A 20301-nucleotide genomic window follows, 5' to 3' on the forward strand; every position below is an offset into this window, starting at 1 on the left:
CCCTCTTTATTCACTAGTAAAGTTCTCTTTGGGTCTAGAATATAAATTCCTACAACATATGTCATAAATAATCTAACATACAACAAATATGGAAATACCTTGTGCTAGTATGACTTTTCGCATTCAATAATTTAGTATTATGATGAAGATCATTGTTAACTCTAGTTATTTTTTAACAAAAATATCTATATAATCCTAAAAACTAAATCTAATTTTCTGGGAAATGTAATAATCCAGATATCATACCTTAAATATCCAAATTATATAAAAAAATTCACTCATCTCTTGTGTATACCGGTCTCCCAATTTCTATTTTGTATATATATATATATATATATATATTTTGCAATATCATGAGTGAGCCGACCTGAAGGCCGAACTGTGTAGACCTAATCTTATGGATCCGATGAGAATTGAAAATCTGGCTCTGGTAAAAGACTTGGCCAGGCCTCGTGTTAAATAATTTTAATTGGAAAAAATAATAACCAAATAGAATGTTAAATGGAAAAAATAATAACAATATAGAAAAATAGAACGATATAAAATGACAAATGATAAGAAAATGCCATACCATGTCCCAGAGAGGACAGCGTCGATGCCAAATCCGTTTTGATCAGTTTCGAGTAAAATTTCCATAAAACACTGCAAATACGATCTCGCAGTAAGGGGCAGCGGGCAGCATGGCTTTGTACATGAACTCAGGGACTTACACATTTATACATTAATACCGGCACAGTCACCATCATCAATCCGTTCCAGCTTATGAGCAGACGAAGATTTTGAGGTAAGAGATAAATATATATATTATGAGCTTGTTTTTAAACTGTTGACCTCGCAGTGGAACAGCAACAGGGCCCAAAAGACTGAAACAACGACCTTGTTAATATCTCACATGTACTTAGCTTGTAATGCCAATTATTCTTTTGGTACTTTAAACCCTAAACCCTAAGGCCTCAGCCCTATGTATCAGCATCTTTAAGTAATTGAAACTTGGACCTTTCAATGTATTGAATCCCTGTCATGGGGCAAGCGAAGAAGATTCAGAGGGTCTAAGAATTCTTCAGTCTGAAGGGTTTCATCGATTTATGCCCGTTTATTTTTTTTCTCAAAGAGCTTAAGTAACTTTTAAGCGGGTTGTGAATTAAGTGGTGAAGACAAGTGAACCTTCTTCACAGAGACCTGCGTTCAGTCTCCGCGAAAAACATGTTACCGCAGGTGTTGATGTATAGCTAATTTGCCGCGAGGCCAGCTGCAATCCCCTGTTTGAATTTGACGCAATATATACCACTTAGTTTTAGCTTCCTGGACAGAGGCCATTGAATTGAAAAGCCGATATCATAAAGGTGTCCAACCCTGACCTCTCACAGGAAGGGATTCATTCCACCCCTACCTCTGCCTTCCTAGAAAAAAGGAAGGAAAAGTTAAGAGCTTGGTATGCTATAAATCAATATATCCGAGCAGAATCTCAGAGACGGGGGACAAAAGGATCCAAGACACCGAACTCAAGGTCTCGGAGAATATTTATTATTCTGCAATCCCCATCGCTATTTGGGAAACTATGGCCACAACCGATACCTTGATATTAAACACTTGCACCAATTTTTGTCTGAGAGGTGCCACTCCTCGACGATCTGCAAGGGAAAATGGTAAAAGTGCACACTTGGTATGCAGTAAAAACCTCAACTTTGTACTTCCCTTTCCAGTCACCTATACGATTGGTACTTCTGCATTGCTTTCATTTACAATGCAGGAGAGGTTAATGAAGGGATGTGAATTAACAGACATTCTATTCAGACATGGTAAGCCTAGAATTAAAAACTCATACAGGAGAAGACGGAAGGCTGTCCCAGAAGCTTCATTCCCGGAGCATTTGGAATTGGGCGATTTAGTTTATCAAATCTGCACGAGCCTACAACAGGAGCATTGGGAAGAGACAATGGCAATGGAGACCTTGACATCAATGAAGAAAGATGCAAAGGCTGCTATTGTGGTTAAGGTATTGAGGCTCCAAACTAATGCTAAGAAAGCACTTGAATTCTTTCAGTGGGCTGAAAGGCTGGAAGGGTATGAGCACCACTCTGATGCTTACTACATTATCATTGAGATTCTTGGCACTTCAAACATGTTTGAGATGGCTCAGGCCATGATACGAAAAATGAAAAACAATGCGCTAGAGGTAAGTTTGAGCATTTTCAATAGCTTGATCAGGTCATATGGGCAAGATGGAAAAATCAAAGAAGCATTGGATGTCTTTGATTTCATTAAAGCTGAAGGCTATATGCCTAATACTTCATCCTACAACAATATTCTGATAGCCCTTGTCAAGGGAAAAGAATTTGAAATGGCTGAGAACATCTATATAGAGATGTTGGGTTATGGAGTGACCATGAATAAACGAACTTCCACTACAATGATTCATTGCCTCTGTATGAGAAACAAGGTAGAGAAAGCAAAAGACATGCTGGAGGATATGTTGGAGAAAGGTTGTTCCCCAAATGTAGTGGCATACACATCTCTGATCTCTGGTTTTTGTAAGAGAGGAATGCTGCTGCAGGCCTTTGAAATTTTGGAAAAAATGCAGAAGAATGGATGTACTCCGAATGTTATGACTTACAATTCTATTATTCATGGGCTTTGCTTTGTAGGCAGAGTAGAGAATGCTTTGGGATGGGTGGAGAAGATGCAAAATTTGTCTTGTACCCCTGATATTTACACTTATACTGTCCTAATGGATGGTCTATGTAAGGTGGGCAGAACAGATGAAGCAAAAGAGTTGCTAGGTCAAGCTCTTGGAAGAGGGTTGAGACCCTCTATTGTCCCCTACAATGCTCTAATTTATGGATATTGTAAGGAAGGGAGGACAGATGAAGCTCTGGCTTTGTTGGATGAAATGTCTGAGAATGACTGTGTGCCTGACATTGTCTCTTATACCACTTTGGTTCATGGGCTCGTGAAAACTGGACAAATTTCAGAAGCTTTGAGGTTGCAATATGAGATAGCAGAAAAGGGTTACACCCTCGACTTCCCAATTCTAAGCTCCCTGCTTCAAGGACTTTGTAGAGAAGGCAACTCCAAGGATGTAATGAGGTTATTTAGAAAAATGCAGCATATTGGTCACGTTCATGGTCCTCATACATACCATATGGTTATTCATGCACATTCGTTGTCAGGAGAGATGGAAAAGGCATTGACCCTCTTTCGTGAGATGATGAGAAACAACTACTCACCAAGTCAGAGAACTTGCAATACAATCATCAAAGGGTTTTGCTTAAATGGGAGATTGAATGATGCCATTAATATGCTGGATTTCATGATAGAAAATGATATGGATCCAAATGCGATCTTATACAATATCTTGCTTAAAGAACTTTGCAAAGAAGATAGAATGGAGGATGCAAGAAAACTCCATGCAGCAGCCACAAAGAGAGGCGTATTTCCTAATAACAAGCACTCCTTTACAGAATGTAGATGAAATATCACAGGAACAAGCTGAGCATGGGATAGGAATGACGGTCAGCGATTTTGACTGATATTAAGTGTCAGTTTCTCATTTCTGTCTGTTATTGTCTTCTTAATCTAAATCCACAGCCATTTCCTGGAGGAATTCTAAATTCTTGATGTAACCAAAATGTGGTTGCATACAGTATGCTGCACATATTCAGCAACCTGTAAAACAAAAATGAAATTGCTTATAAAGATGGAAGCTTGTATGCTGCACTGTTGGGAGGATGAACTCTTGAAAACTGATTATATTCTTCCTTTAATCATGTCTCACAATTTGATATTCCAACATCCCTGTTCAAGCCAAAACCTCCATATTAAAACTTGTACAGGCTAGGAATCATACCCAAGACATACCCCTTTATGGTTGGCAGCTGGCTTGCTCTATCACAGAGCTAGTTCCCTTTTCATGATGCGCTTAATGTTCCAGTGTGTGGAATGTTATTACCAAAAGGGAGCACTGAATTCTCGATAACAAGATCTAGCTTGTGGGTGAAAATCTGAAGATAAAATTTATATAGGTCTTTCGATTCTAAATGATCAAACCCATATTTATAACGTTAGCTTTTTGCTCCTAAATTTCAGCAAAAATTTTATTGACACTGGGAAATATGCGTTCTATTAACAATATTCTTCAGAATTGCATAAAAGGATAATGAGTGAGCTATGTTGACACCAATGTTATAACTTATGTGTTAAATATTCAGTTTAAACAATTGTTTTAGGACATTATGCATCAGTTGTAGTATATGTGAAAAGTTTTTGCTAATTTGCTTGTTTATTAGTTTCTTTAATTACACTAATTAGAAAGTGATGTATCATATTTGTACCATAACTGTTCTCCTTGTGTTCACTGAAACAAAGAACTAAAAATACGTACTTGAAGATGAAAATGTGAGTTTTATAAAAATATTTTTTGCAAATCCTTTGAGTTGCTTAATTTAAAGACATTTTCTTTTAAAAAATTCAATGTAAAAAACTTGCATAGAACTAACCTTTTAGAAGTTGAAATTGCATAGAAAAATTACAGTGCCAATAATTTGCATCGACTAAGTGTTCTGGATTGAAAAAGTTTTGGCTAAGAGATTCTGAATTCTTTAATCGATAATTATATTTTTAACAGGAGGTTGATAAAACTCTTTCCGGAGTCATGGGCTTCACCAAAAGATTCACCAAGATTTTACTTTAACTCTGCCAAAAGTGTGGGAGGACATCGACATCACCTCTGCACAAATTTATAAATTGATATTTTGGCCAACATATTTATTTATACTTCTAGATAATTCATTAAAACATGCATTTGGTTCACATCAAGCAAAGAAAATGAGGAAACGCAAGAAAAGTGTCATGTAAATTTCAAAGAAAAAAGAGCAAAAGGAGTTGAGTTGAAAGCAAAAAGGGAAAAACCCACATGCGATCTATAATAACGAGAGAATTTATATTAAAATTTGTCTTGGGTTCAAAGCCCCTTGACTAGGTGTAAATGGGGCTAAGTGGAAGTCTTGGGTGATTTTGATGATATAGAAACACCTAGGATTCCATGATCACTTACCCAAAGGGTCATTGTAATCAACATCTCCAGTTCCAAAAAAGGCATGGGGGCTGTGCAGAGCAAAAAGAGTGACACATTAGAGAATAAAATTGGATTAGTGGCTTGTGCATTAAGGAAAGTTTGGGATTCTACATGACATAATACCTTTAAGCTTCTTAATTAAACACAGGGAGAAATGCCTGCTATAAAAGAAAATATGATTACATTTGACAAGATGACAGTCAAATGAACAAGAAATTGAAATTACATATGAGGTAAATGAGTGGAGCAAAGGAGAAGGGAAGGAACCTAACAATGATAAGCAATGGAGCTAGAGAAAAGGGAAGGGACATGATGATGATAAGCAGATGGGTTTCGAAGAAGGTGAGGAACATGATGATGAGGAGCAAAAAGACTTGATAGATGTAGAGAAATATGATGTCAACGTGAATGAACAAGTGACAAAGGACATTCAAATCATATTGGAGGCATCTTAGCAAACCGATGTTGATATTGAGAACATTGGAGAGTTTTCATGACAACATATTGATTAGCTTTCACAACAAACAATTGAGAAGATATAACTCTATACTATTCGAGTTCTCAATAGATCATCTATGTAGATTTAATTGATTTTTTTAAGGTTAACTGTGGGTGGCAATCCACTCCACTGTGTAATATGCTAGACATGTCTAATTTTATCTGGAGATAGTAGTACAATCCACTTGATAAGATGCTGTCAGTGCTTGATTCGGATCCCCACATGTTGAAAGACTGATGAAGGGACGAGATAACATGAGTTAGTCCGCTCATGGCCCGAATCTCTATACTATCCTGTTAAGTCTTAAACTTGTCAATGTCGGACATGGTATCTCGAGATATCAGCTTTAGGATTATAAATAAGCAATGAAGGCTTCATTTGCATCATCAGGAGTTAGAGTCATTGAACTCTAAAGTATTCTCTCTTCCTGTAAAAATTTTTGTTTCCCACCCCGGTTTTCAGTTTCACCTTATTTCTCCCATGTAGTTAAATGCCCTTTCCCATAACCATACATTCAACAACTGAAAAAATATTTTTATTTTTTTTTTGCTGAAAACACAAATTCTGGAAATTTTTCAGAATGCTGGAAAATGTAGAAATAAAAATCAGCAGGTACAAACAACCATTTAAAACATTTGAACACAGTGATTTTTGGTCAATGTGACCCTGGAAAAACCCCCTACAACTCTTGGGGAAAACCAGTTTGAGAGCTCTTCTTTATTTCTGGAAAATGCCTTTTATAGTGAGAAATTTTCAGCAAAAATCAGCAAAAATTAGCAAGCAAATTTACAACTTATCTCGATTTCTGAGCCTCACAGCCCACTGGAAATTTCCAAACAGCAACACAATGCTGTACGGCCACTGTACGGACGGTACGGACGCCTGTACGGACTGTACAAACCTCGATTTTTGTGCAAAAAATCAGTTGCCTCGATTTCTGTGCAAAAACAAATCTGCCTTTTACTGTTTGCTCAACAAAAATCTGCTTTTTATTGCTTGTACATTCAGCTGTAAGGATTTGCTTAAATGCTGCCTTGGTATGTGTGCCAAGCTGCTGCCTCCTTCTCCTCTTTGTCCAGAAATCTCTCTTGCTCTCTCTCTCTCTCAATCTGCTCATGAAAGAATGAATGATCTTTTCCTCCTTTTCCTCCCTTAATCCAACCCTAAGTGACTTTTGGGTGATCCCTAAATCCAATGGCTGAAATAGATTGAGATCTAGGGCTGAGATTAAATGCACATTTAAATTTCACTTTCTATTTTTTAATTCACCCCACTTTAATAAAAACCCACTTAGTCATTTATTTCCAAAGTCATTTTTTCTTTCTAATTTTTCATTGACTTTATAAAAGTCACTTTAAAATTAGACTTTAGTAACTTTATCACTTAAAGTCACTTTTAAATTAGATTTAACTTTATAAAAATTATAAAGTCACTTTAGGAGAAAAATTAAATTCTTTTGGACACTTTTCCCTAGGCCAAAGATCAAAGCCTTAGGGAACCATCTGTCCTCCGGTACCAAATTTCAACACTCCCTCTTACCGAGGAAGGTGTTCCTCACCACACCCATCTTGTCTCTGAAGTAGTCATGCTTGCCCCGTGGTAAGGCTTTGGTAAGAATATCTGCAACCTGCTCATCAGTGGGAATATACTCAAGCTTCACAACACCCTTCTGAACACAGTCTCTGATGAAATGATATTTGATTCCGATATGCTTTGACCTATCATGAAATACTGGATTCTCTGTGAGTTTAATGCAACTCTGATTATCATAGTAAATCACTGAAGGTCTCAACGGCTGACCAAATAAGCCAAACAACATCTTGCGAAGCCAGATGGCCTCACAACTAGCTAGACTGGCTGCCATATACTCTGCTTCCGTTGAACTCAATGCTACTGACTGCTGCTTCCGGCTAAACCATGACACTACTGCCGAACCCAACCCAAAACAGCACCCTGAAGTGCTCTTCCTATAAGAAGCACAACCCGCCCAATCAGAATCAGTGTAACCTGCCAATCTCACTCCATCCCCCTGCCTGTAGTCCAGACCATAATGCACTGTCCCCTACAAGTACCACAAAATGTGTTTTGCAGCCACCCAGTGAACCTTCCTAGGCTCACACATAAACTGACTCATCGTGTTGACTGCAAAACAAATATTTGGTCTAATGTTGACCAAATACATCAAGGAACCAATCAGCTGCCTGTACAATGTGGGATCCACCAACTTAGAATTCGAAGCATGAAGCTTCTTCCAGTTGGTGATCATCGGTGTCGACATGGGTCTACAATCCTCCATGTGGAATCTGCCAAGGATGTCCACAATATACTTCCCCCGCCCCAAGAAGAATTTCCCCTCCTCCTGCCACACCTCTAAACCGAAAAAGTAATGCATCGAGCCGATGTCCTTCATCTCAAACTCCGCCGCAAGACCTCTCTTAAAGTGCTCTATGAGTCTCTCTGCACCTGTAATGACCAAGTCATCCACATACAGCGCCAGAATGAGAGGCTCCTCACCTATCACAATAAAGTAAAGGTTCGGATCTGCCTCACTCTTTGTGAAACCCAACCCCTGCAAGTATGTATCTATCCTGGAGTACCAAGCTCCGGGAGCTTGCTTCAGGCCATAGAGGGCCTTCTTCAGTCTGCACACATGGGACTCCTTCCCATGCACCTCAAAGCCCTGTGGCTGCTTAATGTACACCTCCTCCTGTATGAAGCCATTGAGAAATGCAGTCTTCACATCCATCTGGTGGATCTTCCAACCCATCTCTGCAGCTATCGATATAATGGAGCAGATCAAAGTATATCGAGCCACGGGAGCGAAGGTCTCCTCATAATCAACTCCCTCTACCTGGGAGAATCCTCTAGCCACAAACTTCGCTTTGAATTTCTCAATGTTGCCATCTGCAGCATGCTTTACCTTGTAAAGCCATCTGGAAGTAACCACGGGTTTGCCCTCAGGCCTCGGCACCACCTCCCAAACATCATTCTTCATGATAGAAGAATACTCCTCCTGCATGGCCTCTCTCCAGACCTGCTGGCTAGCTGCCTCCTCATAGCTAGAAGGCTCAGAGTCAAGGATGCTGGTAACCATTGCCATATAGCTACAAAACCTCTCAGGTGGTCTACTCTCTCTGACCGGCCTCTTCGGCTCAGCAACAGATGTGGCATCTCTCAAGGTGTCCTGAAGCCACTTGGGCTTCTTCTTCCGAGTGCACTTCTCCCATAGGAGAATGAAACTCCTCCTCCCCATCATCATCAGGAGCCTGAACTCCTGACTGTCTGTCTGCTGTCCTCCTGCCTGCCCCTGAACCTGTAGAAGCTGAGGTACCGTGTGAACTGTCAATCAGTGGACTCCCTAGTGAACTGCTCTGCATGCTGCCCGGAGCACCACTCCTCTGGCTCAGTGAGCCACTGCTCACTGACGGACCTGATATCCTCATAGATGTACCTCCAGATCCTCCTGATCCCTGCCCACTGGATCCCTGCGATTGACTCAACTGCTGCTGAGGGTGTGGCTGATCCAGATACTCTAACTCCCGTGATCTCCTAAAGGCCCTGTCCTCCTGGAACTTCATATCCCGTCTAACAACAACTCTCCTCTGTGCAGGAATGTAAATCCGAAAGGCCTTTGAGGTCTCACTGTAGCCCACAAAGATACCCTTCTCTGCGGTGGGCTCTAGTTTGGTCCTCTTCTCCTTGGGTATGTAGGAGTATGTAATGCATCCAAAGATACGAAGATGACCAATATCAGGTGTCTTCCCAGAAAAAGCCTCCTCCCGAGTCATGTGCCCCGAGGCACGATGCAGACTTCTGTTCTGCAAATAAATAGCTATGTTGCAGGTCTCTGCCCACAAGAACAATGGCAACCCCTGATCATGTAACATGGCTTTGGCAACCCCTACGATGGATCTGTTCTTCCTCTCCGCAACCCCGTTCTGCTGGGGGTTGTAAGGAACAGTGAACTCCCTCCTAATGCCTGCCTCCACACAATAGTCAACAAACTCTCCAAGGGTGTACTCTCCCCCATTGTCCGACCTCAGGGACTTGATCTTCCGACCTGTCTGTGTCTCCACAAGAGCTCTAAACTCCTGAAACTGCTTGAAGACCTCACTCTTGGTCTTCAAGAAATAAATCCAGGTCCTCCTGGAGTGATCATCAATGAATAAAACATAGTACTCATATCCACTCAAGGAAACATGAGACATCCGACCGCTCACATCAGAATGATCAAATCAAGTATCCCAGTCGCTCTGCTGTCACTGCTGCGAAAAGGGGATTTGGAAAACTTGCCCATCGCACATCCTCTGCAAGTATCAAAGTGATCAGTGCTGAAATCTGGCACACCTATAGTGATCTCCCGCAAGGTCCTCAAGGCTCCATGATACATATGTCCCATCCTGCGGTGCCAAATCTCTGTTATGAAACCAGCTCAAGAAAAGATATAAAAGATAGATCAACGCCTTAGAATTCAGCCTCTTCGAGGGGGAAACCTCCTTTACATTACATAAATGAACAATTCTTGGATGATTCAAATGAAAAAACCTCCTTTCTATATATAGGAGTCTAAGGAGTCACAATATAATCCAGCCGACCTAACAATAATAATATAAAGCCACAAAAATAACAATAGAGGGATTCTATGGGGCACAGAAATAACAATATGGGGGTAATAGGGACACAACAATATAAATAAGGGGTATAACTACAATAGTAATGGGGTAATCACTAGTATTATAGGGACCCAACATGCCCCTCTCCTTCAAAAAAGTGTTGTCCTCAACGCTTGAGTAGTTCTGGATACTTCTGCATAAAATTCTCATCCTCCCATGTGGAATCTTCAGCGGATAAGTTCTTCCACTTGATAAGATACTCTGAAATTGATCGATTTCGTAGCTGTCGAGTTCTTGTTTCTGTGACTGCTTCCGGTTCCAATATAATTTTTCCTTCCTCGTCAAGTTCTGGCAATATTGTTTGAATTGGGAGCTTGTCGCCTATAACCTTCTTTAAACATGAAACATGGAAAACTGGGTGCAATCGAGAAGCTGCAGGAAGCTCCAATTTGTATGCCATAGTACCAATCTTTTGCAACACCTTGTACGGACCATAATACTTTGGTGATAATTTATTATCCTTCTTAGCTTGCTTTAGGGACATTTGCTTATATGGTTGTAGCCGTAGGAATACCCAATCACCTACATCAAAACTTCTTTCACTGCGATGTTGATCTGCCTGTTGTTTCATTCTATTTTGTGCCAACACGAGGTTATCCTTTAAGAGTTGGAGGACTTGTTGTTGATGTTCGATGTGATGTTCCACTGCCTGAACCTTAGAATTTTCTCTTAAATATGATGTGATGGATGGTGGTTGATACCCATAAAGTGCCATAAATGGGGTCATTTTTGTTGCTGTATGGAAGGAAGTGTTATACCACCATTCAGCCAGAGGCAACCATTTGACCCATTGTGTCTGTTTATCAGATACAAAGCAACGAAGATATCCTTCCAAACATTTGTTTACTATCTCAGTTTGCCCATCAGATTGAGGATGATAAGATGAGCTATGAGCTAACTGAGTACCAAGACAAGAAAATAATTCTGTCCAAAAATTTCCAGTGAAAATGGGATCTCTGTCACTTACAATAATCTTTGGGTTTCCATGTAGCTTTTGAACTGTTTTCATAAATGCAGTAGAAACTGTACTGGCTTTAAATGGATGTGATAATGCACAAAAGTGTGCATACTTGGTAAGTCTGTCAACTACCACCATGATGACACTCTTTCCCTCAGACTTGGGTAAACCTGTGATAAAATCCATTGAAACCTCCTCCCAACGTTGGCTTGGAATGGATAAAGGTTGTAATAGACCCGGTGTCTTAATTGTTTCAACTTTATTTTGTTGGCAAACCAAACATTCCGCCACAAACTTTTGAATATCTGATTTAAGGCCATCCCAAAAAAATTCCTTCTTAACCCTGTGGTAAGTTTTTAAAAATCCTGAGTGCCCTCCTAAGGGAGAAGTGTGCAATTCCATAAGAATCTTTTGTTTTAGCTGGGAATTCTTACAGAGGTATAAGCGATCTTTGTACCATAACGAATCATTTTTCCAGCTAAATGTATCAGAAGTACTGGAATCTTGTTGTAGCTTTCGAATAAGTGCCCACACTTCTTCGTCATTCTTCCATTCCTCCCTTGCTTCGTTTATCCAATCTGGTTGGATAATAGAAATGGCACACAACAATGCTTCCACATCCTCATCCTTTCTTGAGAGTGCATCTGCCACCACATTTTGCTTCCCTTTTTTGTAGATGATTTCAAAGTCATAACCCAACATCTTTGTGACCCACTTTTGTTGCTCTTCAGAGGATAATCTTTGTTCTAAAAAGTATTTAAGGCTATCATGATCTGTTTTTACCTTGAAGTGTCTTCCCATTAGGTAGGGTCGCCATTTCTTAAGTGCATGGAGTATTGCCAACATTTCCTTCTCATAAATAGCTTTGCTTAAAAACTTTCCCTTGATTGGACGACTTTCAAAAGCAATGGGTCTTTCATCTTGCATTAGAACAACACCAATTCCATTTCCTGAAGCATCACATTCCACAATAAAGGTTTTTGTGAAGTCCGGTGTAGCTAAGACCGGTGCTTGGCACATTGCCTCTTTAAGATGTTCAAAGGCCTTTGTTGCTTCCGGAGTCCATGAAAATGAATCTTTCTTCAATAATGTTGTTAGAGGTGCTGCTATTCTCCCATAATTCTTAACAAACTTGCGATAATACCCTGTCAACCCAAGAAATCCTCGCAGATGCTTTATGGATGTGGGGATTTTCCATTCCTTAATGGCTTTAATTTTGCTAGGGTCTACCTTAACTCCTTCATGAGATACAATATGACCCAAATATTCCACCTCCTGGACTCCAAAGAAACATTTGGATCTTTTTGCATATAATTGTTTCTCCTCCAATAGTTGTAGCACCCTGTCAACATGTTCAACATGATCCTTCCAAGACTTGCTGTAGATTAGTATATCATCAAAAAATACTAACACAAATTTTCTAAGGAATGGTTTGAAAATTGAATTCATCAAACCTTGAAATGTTGAAGGTGCATTGGTAAGGCCAAAAGGCATGACCAAAAATTCATAATGACCCTCATGAGTTCTAAATGCCGTTTTCGGAATGTCTTCAATCTTCATTCTGATTTGATGATATCCCGAACGAAGATCCAACTTGGTGAAGTAAATTGATCCATGCAATTCATCCAGTAATTCATCAATGACAGGAATGGGGAACTTATCTTTAATAGTGAGCTTGTTGAGCTCCCTATAATCCGGACACATGCGCCATGATCCATCCTTCTTGTGCACCAATACTACTGGAGCTAAGAAAGAACTTTGACTCGGTTGAATTATACCAGCCTCTAGCATTTCTGCAACCATACGTTCAATTTCACTTTTTTGGACATAGGGATATCTGTACGGCCTGATGTTTGGAGGAACACTTCCTGGAATCAGATGAATAGCATGATCATGATCACGCATAGGTGGGAGACCTTTTGGAGTCTCAAATACCTTGGAATGATTGTCCAGGACTTTTTGGAGATCTGGAGAAATAGATGATTCCAATGTGGAAACATCTAGCGAACATAATTGTGCAATTACACCTCTTTGCTCCTTTTTTAGAAGCTTTGTCATGCCATTAGAGCTGATTATCTTTCCTGGTTTCCCTGCAATACCCCTTAATTCAACTTCCTTTCCTTCCACTGAAAATTTCATGAAAAGTTCTTGAAAATTAAAAGCTATTGTACCCAAGGATTGTAGCCATTGGACTCCTAGTACAACATCGACACCTCCCATTGGAATGGAAAGCATTGGGCTAGTCAATACATATTCTCCCATGGATAGCTTGATATTATGGCACTTTCCAGAGCAATTTATTGTTCCTCCATTTGCAATCATCACTTGACACTCTGGTGCTGGATATAGGAAGCAATTCAATTCTTTTGCTACCCTACAATGAATAAAATTGTGGGTGCTTCCTGAATCAATCAACACTATTACCTTTTTCTTCTTGATTTGTCCTTCTATCTTGATGGTTTGAGGAGTGGTAATTCCCGCCAATGCATTACAAGATATGGTCGGATTTATTTGTTCTTCATCTAGGCTTTGTTCCTGGAATATATCCTCTTCTTTTGACCTTTCTTGCTCCTTTTCTTCTTCCTCTTCACAATCTATGTAGAATAATTTCTTCTCAGCACACTTATGACCTTTTGTGTATTTGCTATCACAATTGTAACAAAGCCCTTTTGCTCTTTTTTCTTCCAATTGTTGTGGTGTCAACCTTGTAGGTTGTGGAAGACTAGGGGCAACAACACTTCCGTCTTTATAGTTGAGTGGTATGCTTCCTAGTTGCCATAATTTTGCTTTCCATTTTTCTTGCTAACCTGAATGCCTTCTCTAATGAATCAGGTTCCCAAAGGCGAACATCATGTTGGATATTATCCTTTAAAGACCCTATGAACACATCAATCCTATGCTCCTCTGGAATATCTTTTACCCTTATGTTCAATTTTTGGAACTCCTCAATGTGCTCCATTATTGAACCCTTTTGTTTGAGACTTATCAATTGGCTAAAAAAGTGTTGCTTTTTGTATCCTCATAATGTGCTATCAATTCTTCCGTAAAAATTGCCCAAGTGATAAATTTTTTACGAGAACAAAGCCATTGATACCATACAAACTGATTTGGTTCCAAATATATAGTTGCCATACGTACCTTTTGTGCGTTTTGCACATTATTGAGATCGAAGAATTGCTCCATCTGTAATATCCATGTGGCGGGATCCTTGCCATCAAACTTCCTCATATCGATTTTTGGAATATGGTGATTCTTCGATCCAACATTAGCGTCTATGGAATCATGATTAACATTTCTTTTGTTCTCATCATGAGTTTCCTTTACTACCTTTTCACCATTAGTAAGTATTTCTTGTAGAAAATTTGTCAAATCTGTCTTCAAATCTGCCATGCCTGTCTTCAAATTTGTGTTCAAATCTATCTTCAAATTGTCCATCTTAGCTTCAACGCCATTTATCTTAGCTTCCACGCCATTTATCTTAGCATCTGTTAACTTTTGTGAGCGTGACATTTGTTGCACTTGTTCTTGTAATTTTGATATATCATGTAGCATTTTTCCTCTTCTTCATGAGTCATGCTAGAGCTTTCAGGTTCTTTACTAGGTGTTTGCATTTTCTTTCCTCGGGGCATCAGTTACCGATAATAATTCTCTACTATGCCCTTTGAATTCTTTCAAAATAAATTTTCAAACCAAGCTTAAGCAAAAATTTAAAAAAATCTACACACCTTTTTTCACTTTGTAGGAGCTCGATATTGCCTCTGATCATCTAGTTCTGAATTTGTGATCTGTAGTAGCTCTCTGTGTCCTCTTTCCAATTGCATCAGTCTAATCCAAATTGGATTCTCCAAGAAATAGTTATGCACAATCTCCCAAGATGACCTGATTATAGACCTTTCCAGAAGAGCGAAGTTGTATGAAGTGCCACGTGTACAATTTTCGATATTTGGTTTTGAAAATGATATAGAAGAAACTACAGTTCGTCCTCTTTCTGTACCTTCTTACGAAATTTCAATCTGATTCTCAGAGAGAAAGTTATGACGATTTTCCCCAGGTCACCTGTTTTGAATGTAATTCAGGAGTCTGCAAAAAGACCAACTTCCTTAGATCATATCTCCGAAAATATTGCGCGAAAAGCTCTGAAATTCGGACCCAGGGTTCAACGTGATTTCTTTTCAAATGGGTTTTTTTTGCGATTTCTGAAACGTCACAGAAAAAAAGTTATAGCGAAAATGCCACGATGCCCTGTTTGGATCAGCGAAACCCTAGAATCCAAAGCTCTGATACCAAATGTTATGAAACCAGCTCAAGAAAAGATATAAAAGATAGATCAACGCCTTAGAATTCAGCCTCTTCGAGGGGGCAACCTCATTTACATTACATAAATGAACAATTCTTGGATGATTCAAATGAAAAAACCTCCTTTCTATATATAGAAGTCTAAGGAGTCACAATATAATCCAGCCGACCTAACAATAATAATATAAAGCCACAAAAATAACAATAGAGGGATTCAATTCTATGGGGCACAGAAATAACGATAAGGGGGTAATAGGGGCACAACAATATAAATAAGGGTTATAATTATAATAGTAATGGGGTAATCACTAGTATTATAGGGACCCAACAATCTCACACAGCTCAGAACTGCTAGCTCTGTTGTCGGTACTACTGCTCAATGCCACAAGGGACTGGAATGCAAACTTGTACACCTTTGCATGGCATACACCTATCACTCTAGCTGAATCAGCTGGAGTGCCCTTGGGATACATCAACACCTGTCCTCCCCTGAACAGTACCTTATATCCTCTGTCCTCCAAAGCTGAGACGGATATGAGGTTCTTCCTCATCCTTGGCACATAAAGAACGTCTGACACCTTCAAGGGAGGTTTGGACTTCCTCTGAAATGTCAGTGTCCCCACCCCGACTGCTCTGACAACTCTGTCATCACCGAGTACTACCTCAATATCAATGCTACTCTCTGAAAGCTCTGAGAAGTACTCCCGGACTCCTGTCATGTGACGTGAAGCCCCACTGTCCAGATACCTGAAGATGCTCCGCTAATCGAGGGAAAAGCATGCTCCCTTTGAACCTGTGTGGCAGGTGATCCTGCACTACGGGACTCATACGCAGTGAACCCAAATTCTCGGTAAAAACGAACTGCAAAGTCCTCAACCTCTGCTGAAGCTGCCACATTCTGGTTCTTCCCCTTCTTCTTCTTCTTCTCCGGACACACAACTGCATAGTGTCCCATCTTTTGACAATTCCAACACTTCACCTTGGAATAGTCCTTCTGTGTGTCACCCCGTTTACCTTTACCTTTGCCTTTGCCCCCACCATTGCTTGTGGAAACCTGCTTCTTTCCTTTGCCTTTCTTGCCTCCTGCCGACAGTGCTACATCCTCATCCTGCTCAACTGGCTTGGCTGCCCCAAGTTGACATTTCCTGATCTCTGTCTGAATGCAATCATCCCAAAACCTCTCCCATGTGGGAAGGGTCTCACGTGCGCAAACCCCATCAGCAAAGTTCATCCATGAACGGGGGAGGCCATTCACTGTAATCTGCACCAACTCAGTGGGTTGAATGGCCTCTCCAATTGCTGCCAACTCATCTCTCACATTAGTAATCTTTGTGAGATATCCAGCTGCACTATCATTACCCATCTTAATGTTCTTCAGCTTCTCCTTTAGGCCCATTTTCTGGTTCTCATTGGTACTCTAGTAGAGATTGGACAATGCTATCCACATCTCATGAGCATTTCTCTTTCCTCTCACATGATAAATGCAATGGTCTTTGACTCTGTTTAGAATCAACCTTTTACCCTTCTTGTTCTTTTTATTATACTTAGCCAACTGAGTAGTATCAGTATACACAACAACAGGGTTTTGTGTGGTATGCACTATGATATCCCAGACTTCTGCCTCCTCAAAGATACTCTGGATTCTCTCCTTCCAAACACTGTAATTTGTATGTCCATCCAACCTATCCTCCACCCTCAATCCCAATGACATCCTGCTGTCCTAAAAACTGAAAAATAACACTGCTGTAGTAAAGATAAAACTGCTGTTTGTGAAAAATCAGTTTGCTGGAATTTTCTGAGTGAAAAATCAGCAGTTGTAATTTTTTCTCCTTGCTATCCCAAACTCACTTTAGCACTCAAGCTTTGATACCATGTAAAAATTTCTGTTTCCCACCCCGGTTTTCAGTTTCACCTTATTTCTCTCATTTAGTTAAATGCCCTTTCCCATAATCATACATTCAACAACTAAAAAAAATATTTTTTTTTTGCTGAAAACACAAATTCTGGAAATTTTTCAGAATGCTGGAAAATGCAGAAATAAAAATCAGCAGGTACAAACAGCCATTTAAAACATTTGAACACAGTGATTTTTGGTCAATGTGACCCTGGGAAAACCCCCTACAACTCTTGAGGAAAAACAGTTTGAGAGCTCTTCTTTATTTCTGGAAAATGCCTTTTACAGTGAGAAATTTTCAGCAAAAATCAGCAAGCAAATTTACAACTTATCTCGATTTTTGAGCCTCACAGCCCACTGGAAATTTTCAAACAACAACACAATGTTGTACGGCCACTGTACGGACGGTACATACGACTGTACAGACGGTACAGATAGCTGTATGGACTGTACAGACATGCTGTACGGACGGTACAGACAGGCTGTACGAACCTCTATTTTTGTGCAGAAAATCAGCTGTCTCGATTTCTGTGCAAAAACAAATCTACCTTTTACTGTTTGCTCAACAAAAATCTGCCTTTTACTGCTTGCTCATTCAACTGTAAGGATTTGCTTAAATGTTGCCTTGGTATGTGTGCCAAGCTGCTGCCTCCTTCTCCTCCTTGTCCAAAAATCTCCCTTGCTCTCTTGCTCTCTCTCTCTCAATCTGCTCATGAAAGAATGAATGATCTTTTCCTCCTTTTCCTTTCTTAATCCAACCCTAAGTGACTTTTGGGTGATCCCTAAATCCAATGGCTGAAATAGATTGAGATCTAGGGCTGAGATTAAATGCACATTTAAATCTCACTTTCTATTTTTTAATTCACTCCACTTTAATAAAGACCCACTTAGTCATTTATTTCCAAAGTCACTTTTCCTTTCTAATTTTTCATTGATTTTATAAAAGTCACTTTAAAATTAGACTTTAGTAACTTTATCACTTAAAGTTACTTTTAAATTAGATTTAACTTTATAAAAATTATAAAGTCACTTTAGGAGAAAAATTAAATTCTTTTGGACACTTTTTCCTAGGCCAAAGATCAAAGCCTTAGGGAACCCCCTGTCCTCTGATACCAAATTTCAACACTTCCTACGCATTATATGATCTGCAATATCGTGAAAAGGATTCAATATTTATGTATAATTGAGTCCAATAAAGCTTTGTATATGCTCTCACCTTGCATATGTCGTGATTTGGTGATCATAAACAAGCTAAATTGATGTTTGTCTATAAGTTTATAGTTGAAGTGTTTGTCATCAAGTGAAAGAATTGAAGCAAAGAATGTGTAACTGAGCTCAGAGTTAAGTCTTGGTGCAAATTAGTATCAAAGCCATACTCTATCAATACACTCCACTATGTAAATGTCGTTCATGGTATCTAGAGATACCAACTTTAGGATTATAAATAAGCAATGAAGGCTTCATTTGCATCATCAGGAGTTAGAGTCATTGAACTCTAAAGTATTCTCTCTTCCTACGCATTCTATGATCTGCAATATCGTGAAAAGGATTCAATATTTCTGTATAATTGAGTCACAATAAAGCTTTGTATATGCTCTCACCTTGCATGTGTCGTGATTTGGGTGATCATAAACAAGCTAAATTGTTGTGATTTGGGTGATCATAAACAAGCTAAATTGATGTTTGTCTATAAGTTTATAGTTGAAGTGTTTGTCATCAAGTGAGAGAATTGAAGCAAAGAATGTGTAATTGAGCTCAGAGTTAAGTCTTGGTGCAAATTAGTATCAGAGCCATATCTATCAATACACTCCACTGTGTAATATACTAGACATGTCTAATTTGCTTGGAGACAATAGTACATTCCACTAGATAAGATGCTGTTAGTGCCTGATTCGGGTCCCCACATGTCGAAAGACTGATGAAGGGACGAGATAACATGAGTTAGTCCGCTCATGCCCCAAATCTCTATACTATCCTGTTAAGTCTTAAACTTGTAAATGTCAGTCCTGGTATCTCGAGATACCAACTTTAGGATTATAAATAAGCAATGAAGGCTTCATTTGCATCATCAGGAGTTAGAGTCATTGAACTCTAAAGTATTCTCTCTTCCTACGCATTCTATGATCTGCAATATCATGAAAAGGATTCAATATTGTTGAGATTTTTCTGTTTGGAGCAAAATAGGAAAAATCTCAGCTGATGACAACAATAGAATTCAGGTCCTATATTAATTCCAGTTTGTTGGGAGGGAGTTAATGCCTCCTATATTTGATGTGAGGGAGTTAATGAGGTTGTTAGATTCTCTATGCTATATAACAGGCAACCATTCGGATGGATTGCTGAGAGGGTGAGAGTTTTGTGAGGATTTCTTGATGTAATCTCCAATTTGATTAATAAATTCCTGATGCCTATGTTTGGTGGACGTAGCCCAGATTGGTTGGGTGAACCACGTTAAAAACTGTCTCTTATGTGCTTGATTGTTCTGCTGTGTTAAGTTTATTTAAGCTTGCTATGCACCTGTACCATCAAGTGGTATCAGAGCGATGTTGGAGCGCTGGTGCCTGGTGCTGCGTGGAGCTGCTGGTGCGCTGAGTAAAACCTGCGTGGAGGACTCTAGTGCTGGTGAGGGAGTCTTCTATGCGCAGAACTGTTGGTATGCATTTGGATGAACGCTGTTTTTCCAAACCACCTGCGTGGAGCGCTACATGCTGGACCTGCGTATGACGTGGTGGAGCATTTTCATGCTGTATGCCTTTGACTGCTGGTGCTGTATGCCTTTGACTGCTGGTGCGTGGAGTGAGGTAAAGTACCGTTTTTTGAATCTTTGAAAATGGTTCGAGATACCTGGTCTGATAATCAGTTTTGCGCGGTATGAATGGAAGAAATTTGATACGGAAATCACATTCA

General features: G+C 39.6%; 1 protein-coding gene across 1 annotated transcript; it reads left to right on the top strand.

The window, feature by feature from the left end:
• Positions 1-538: 538 nt before the first annotated feature.
• Positions 539-3717, top strand: LOC149162983 (uncharacterized). Its single transcript, XM_089437476.1, has one exon. It carries the CDS (start codon positions 1559-1561, stop codon positions 3470-3472), a length of 1914 nt encoding a protein of 637 aa, XP_089293602.1. The 5' UTR covers positions 539-1558; the 3' UTR covers positions 3473-3717.
• The last annotated feature ends 16584 nt before the right edge of the window (positions 3718-20301 follow it).

The sequence above is a fragment of the Pinus tabuliformis genome, chromosome 5_2 (genome assembly GCF_031772625.1).
Source record: "Pinus tabuliformis cultivar Carrire ecotype Pingquan chromosome 5_2, CPIR1, whole genome shotgun sequence".
In the NCBI taxonomy this organism is placed as follows: Eukaryota; Viridiplantae; Streptophyta; class Pinopsida; order Pinales; family Pinaceae; genus Pinus; species Pinus tabuliformis.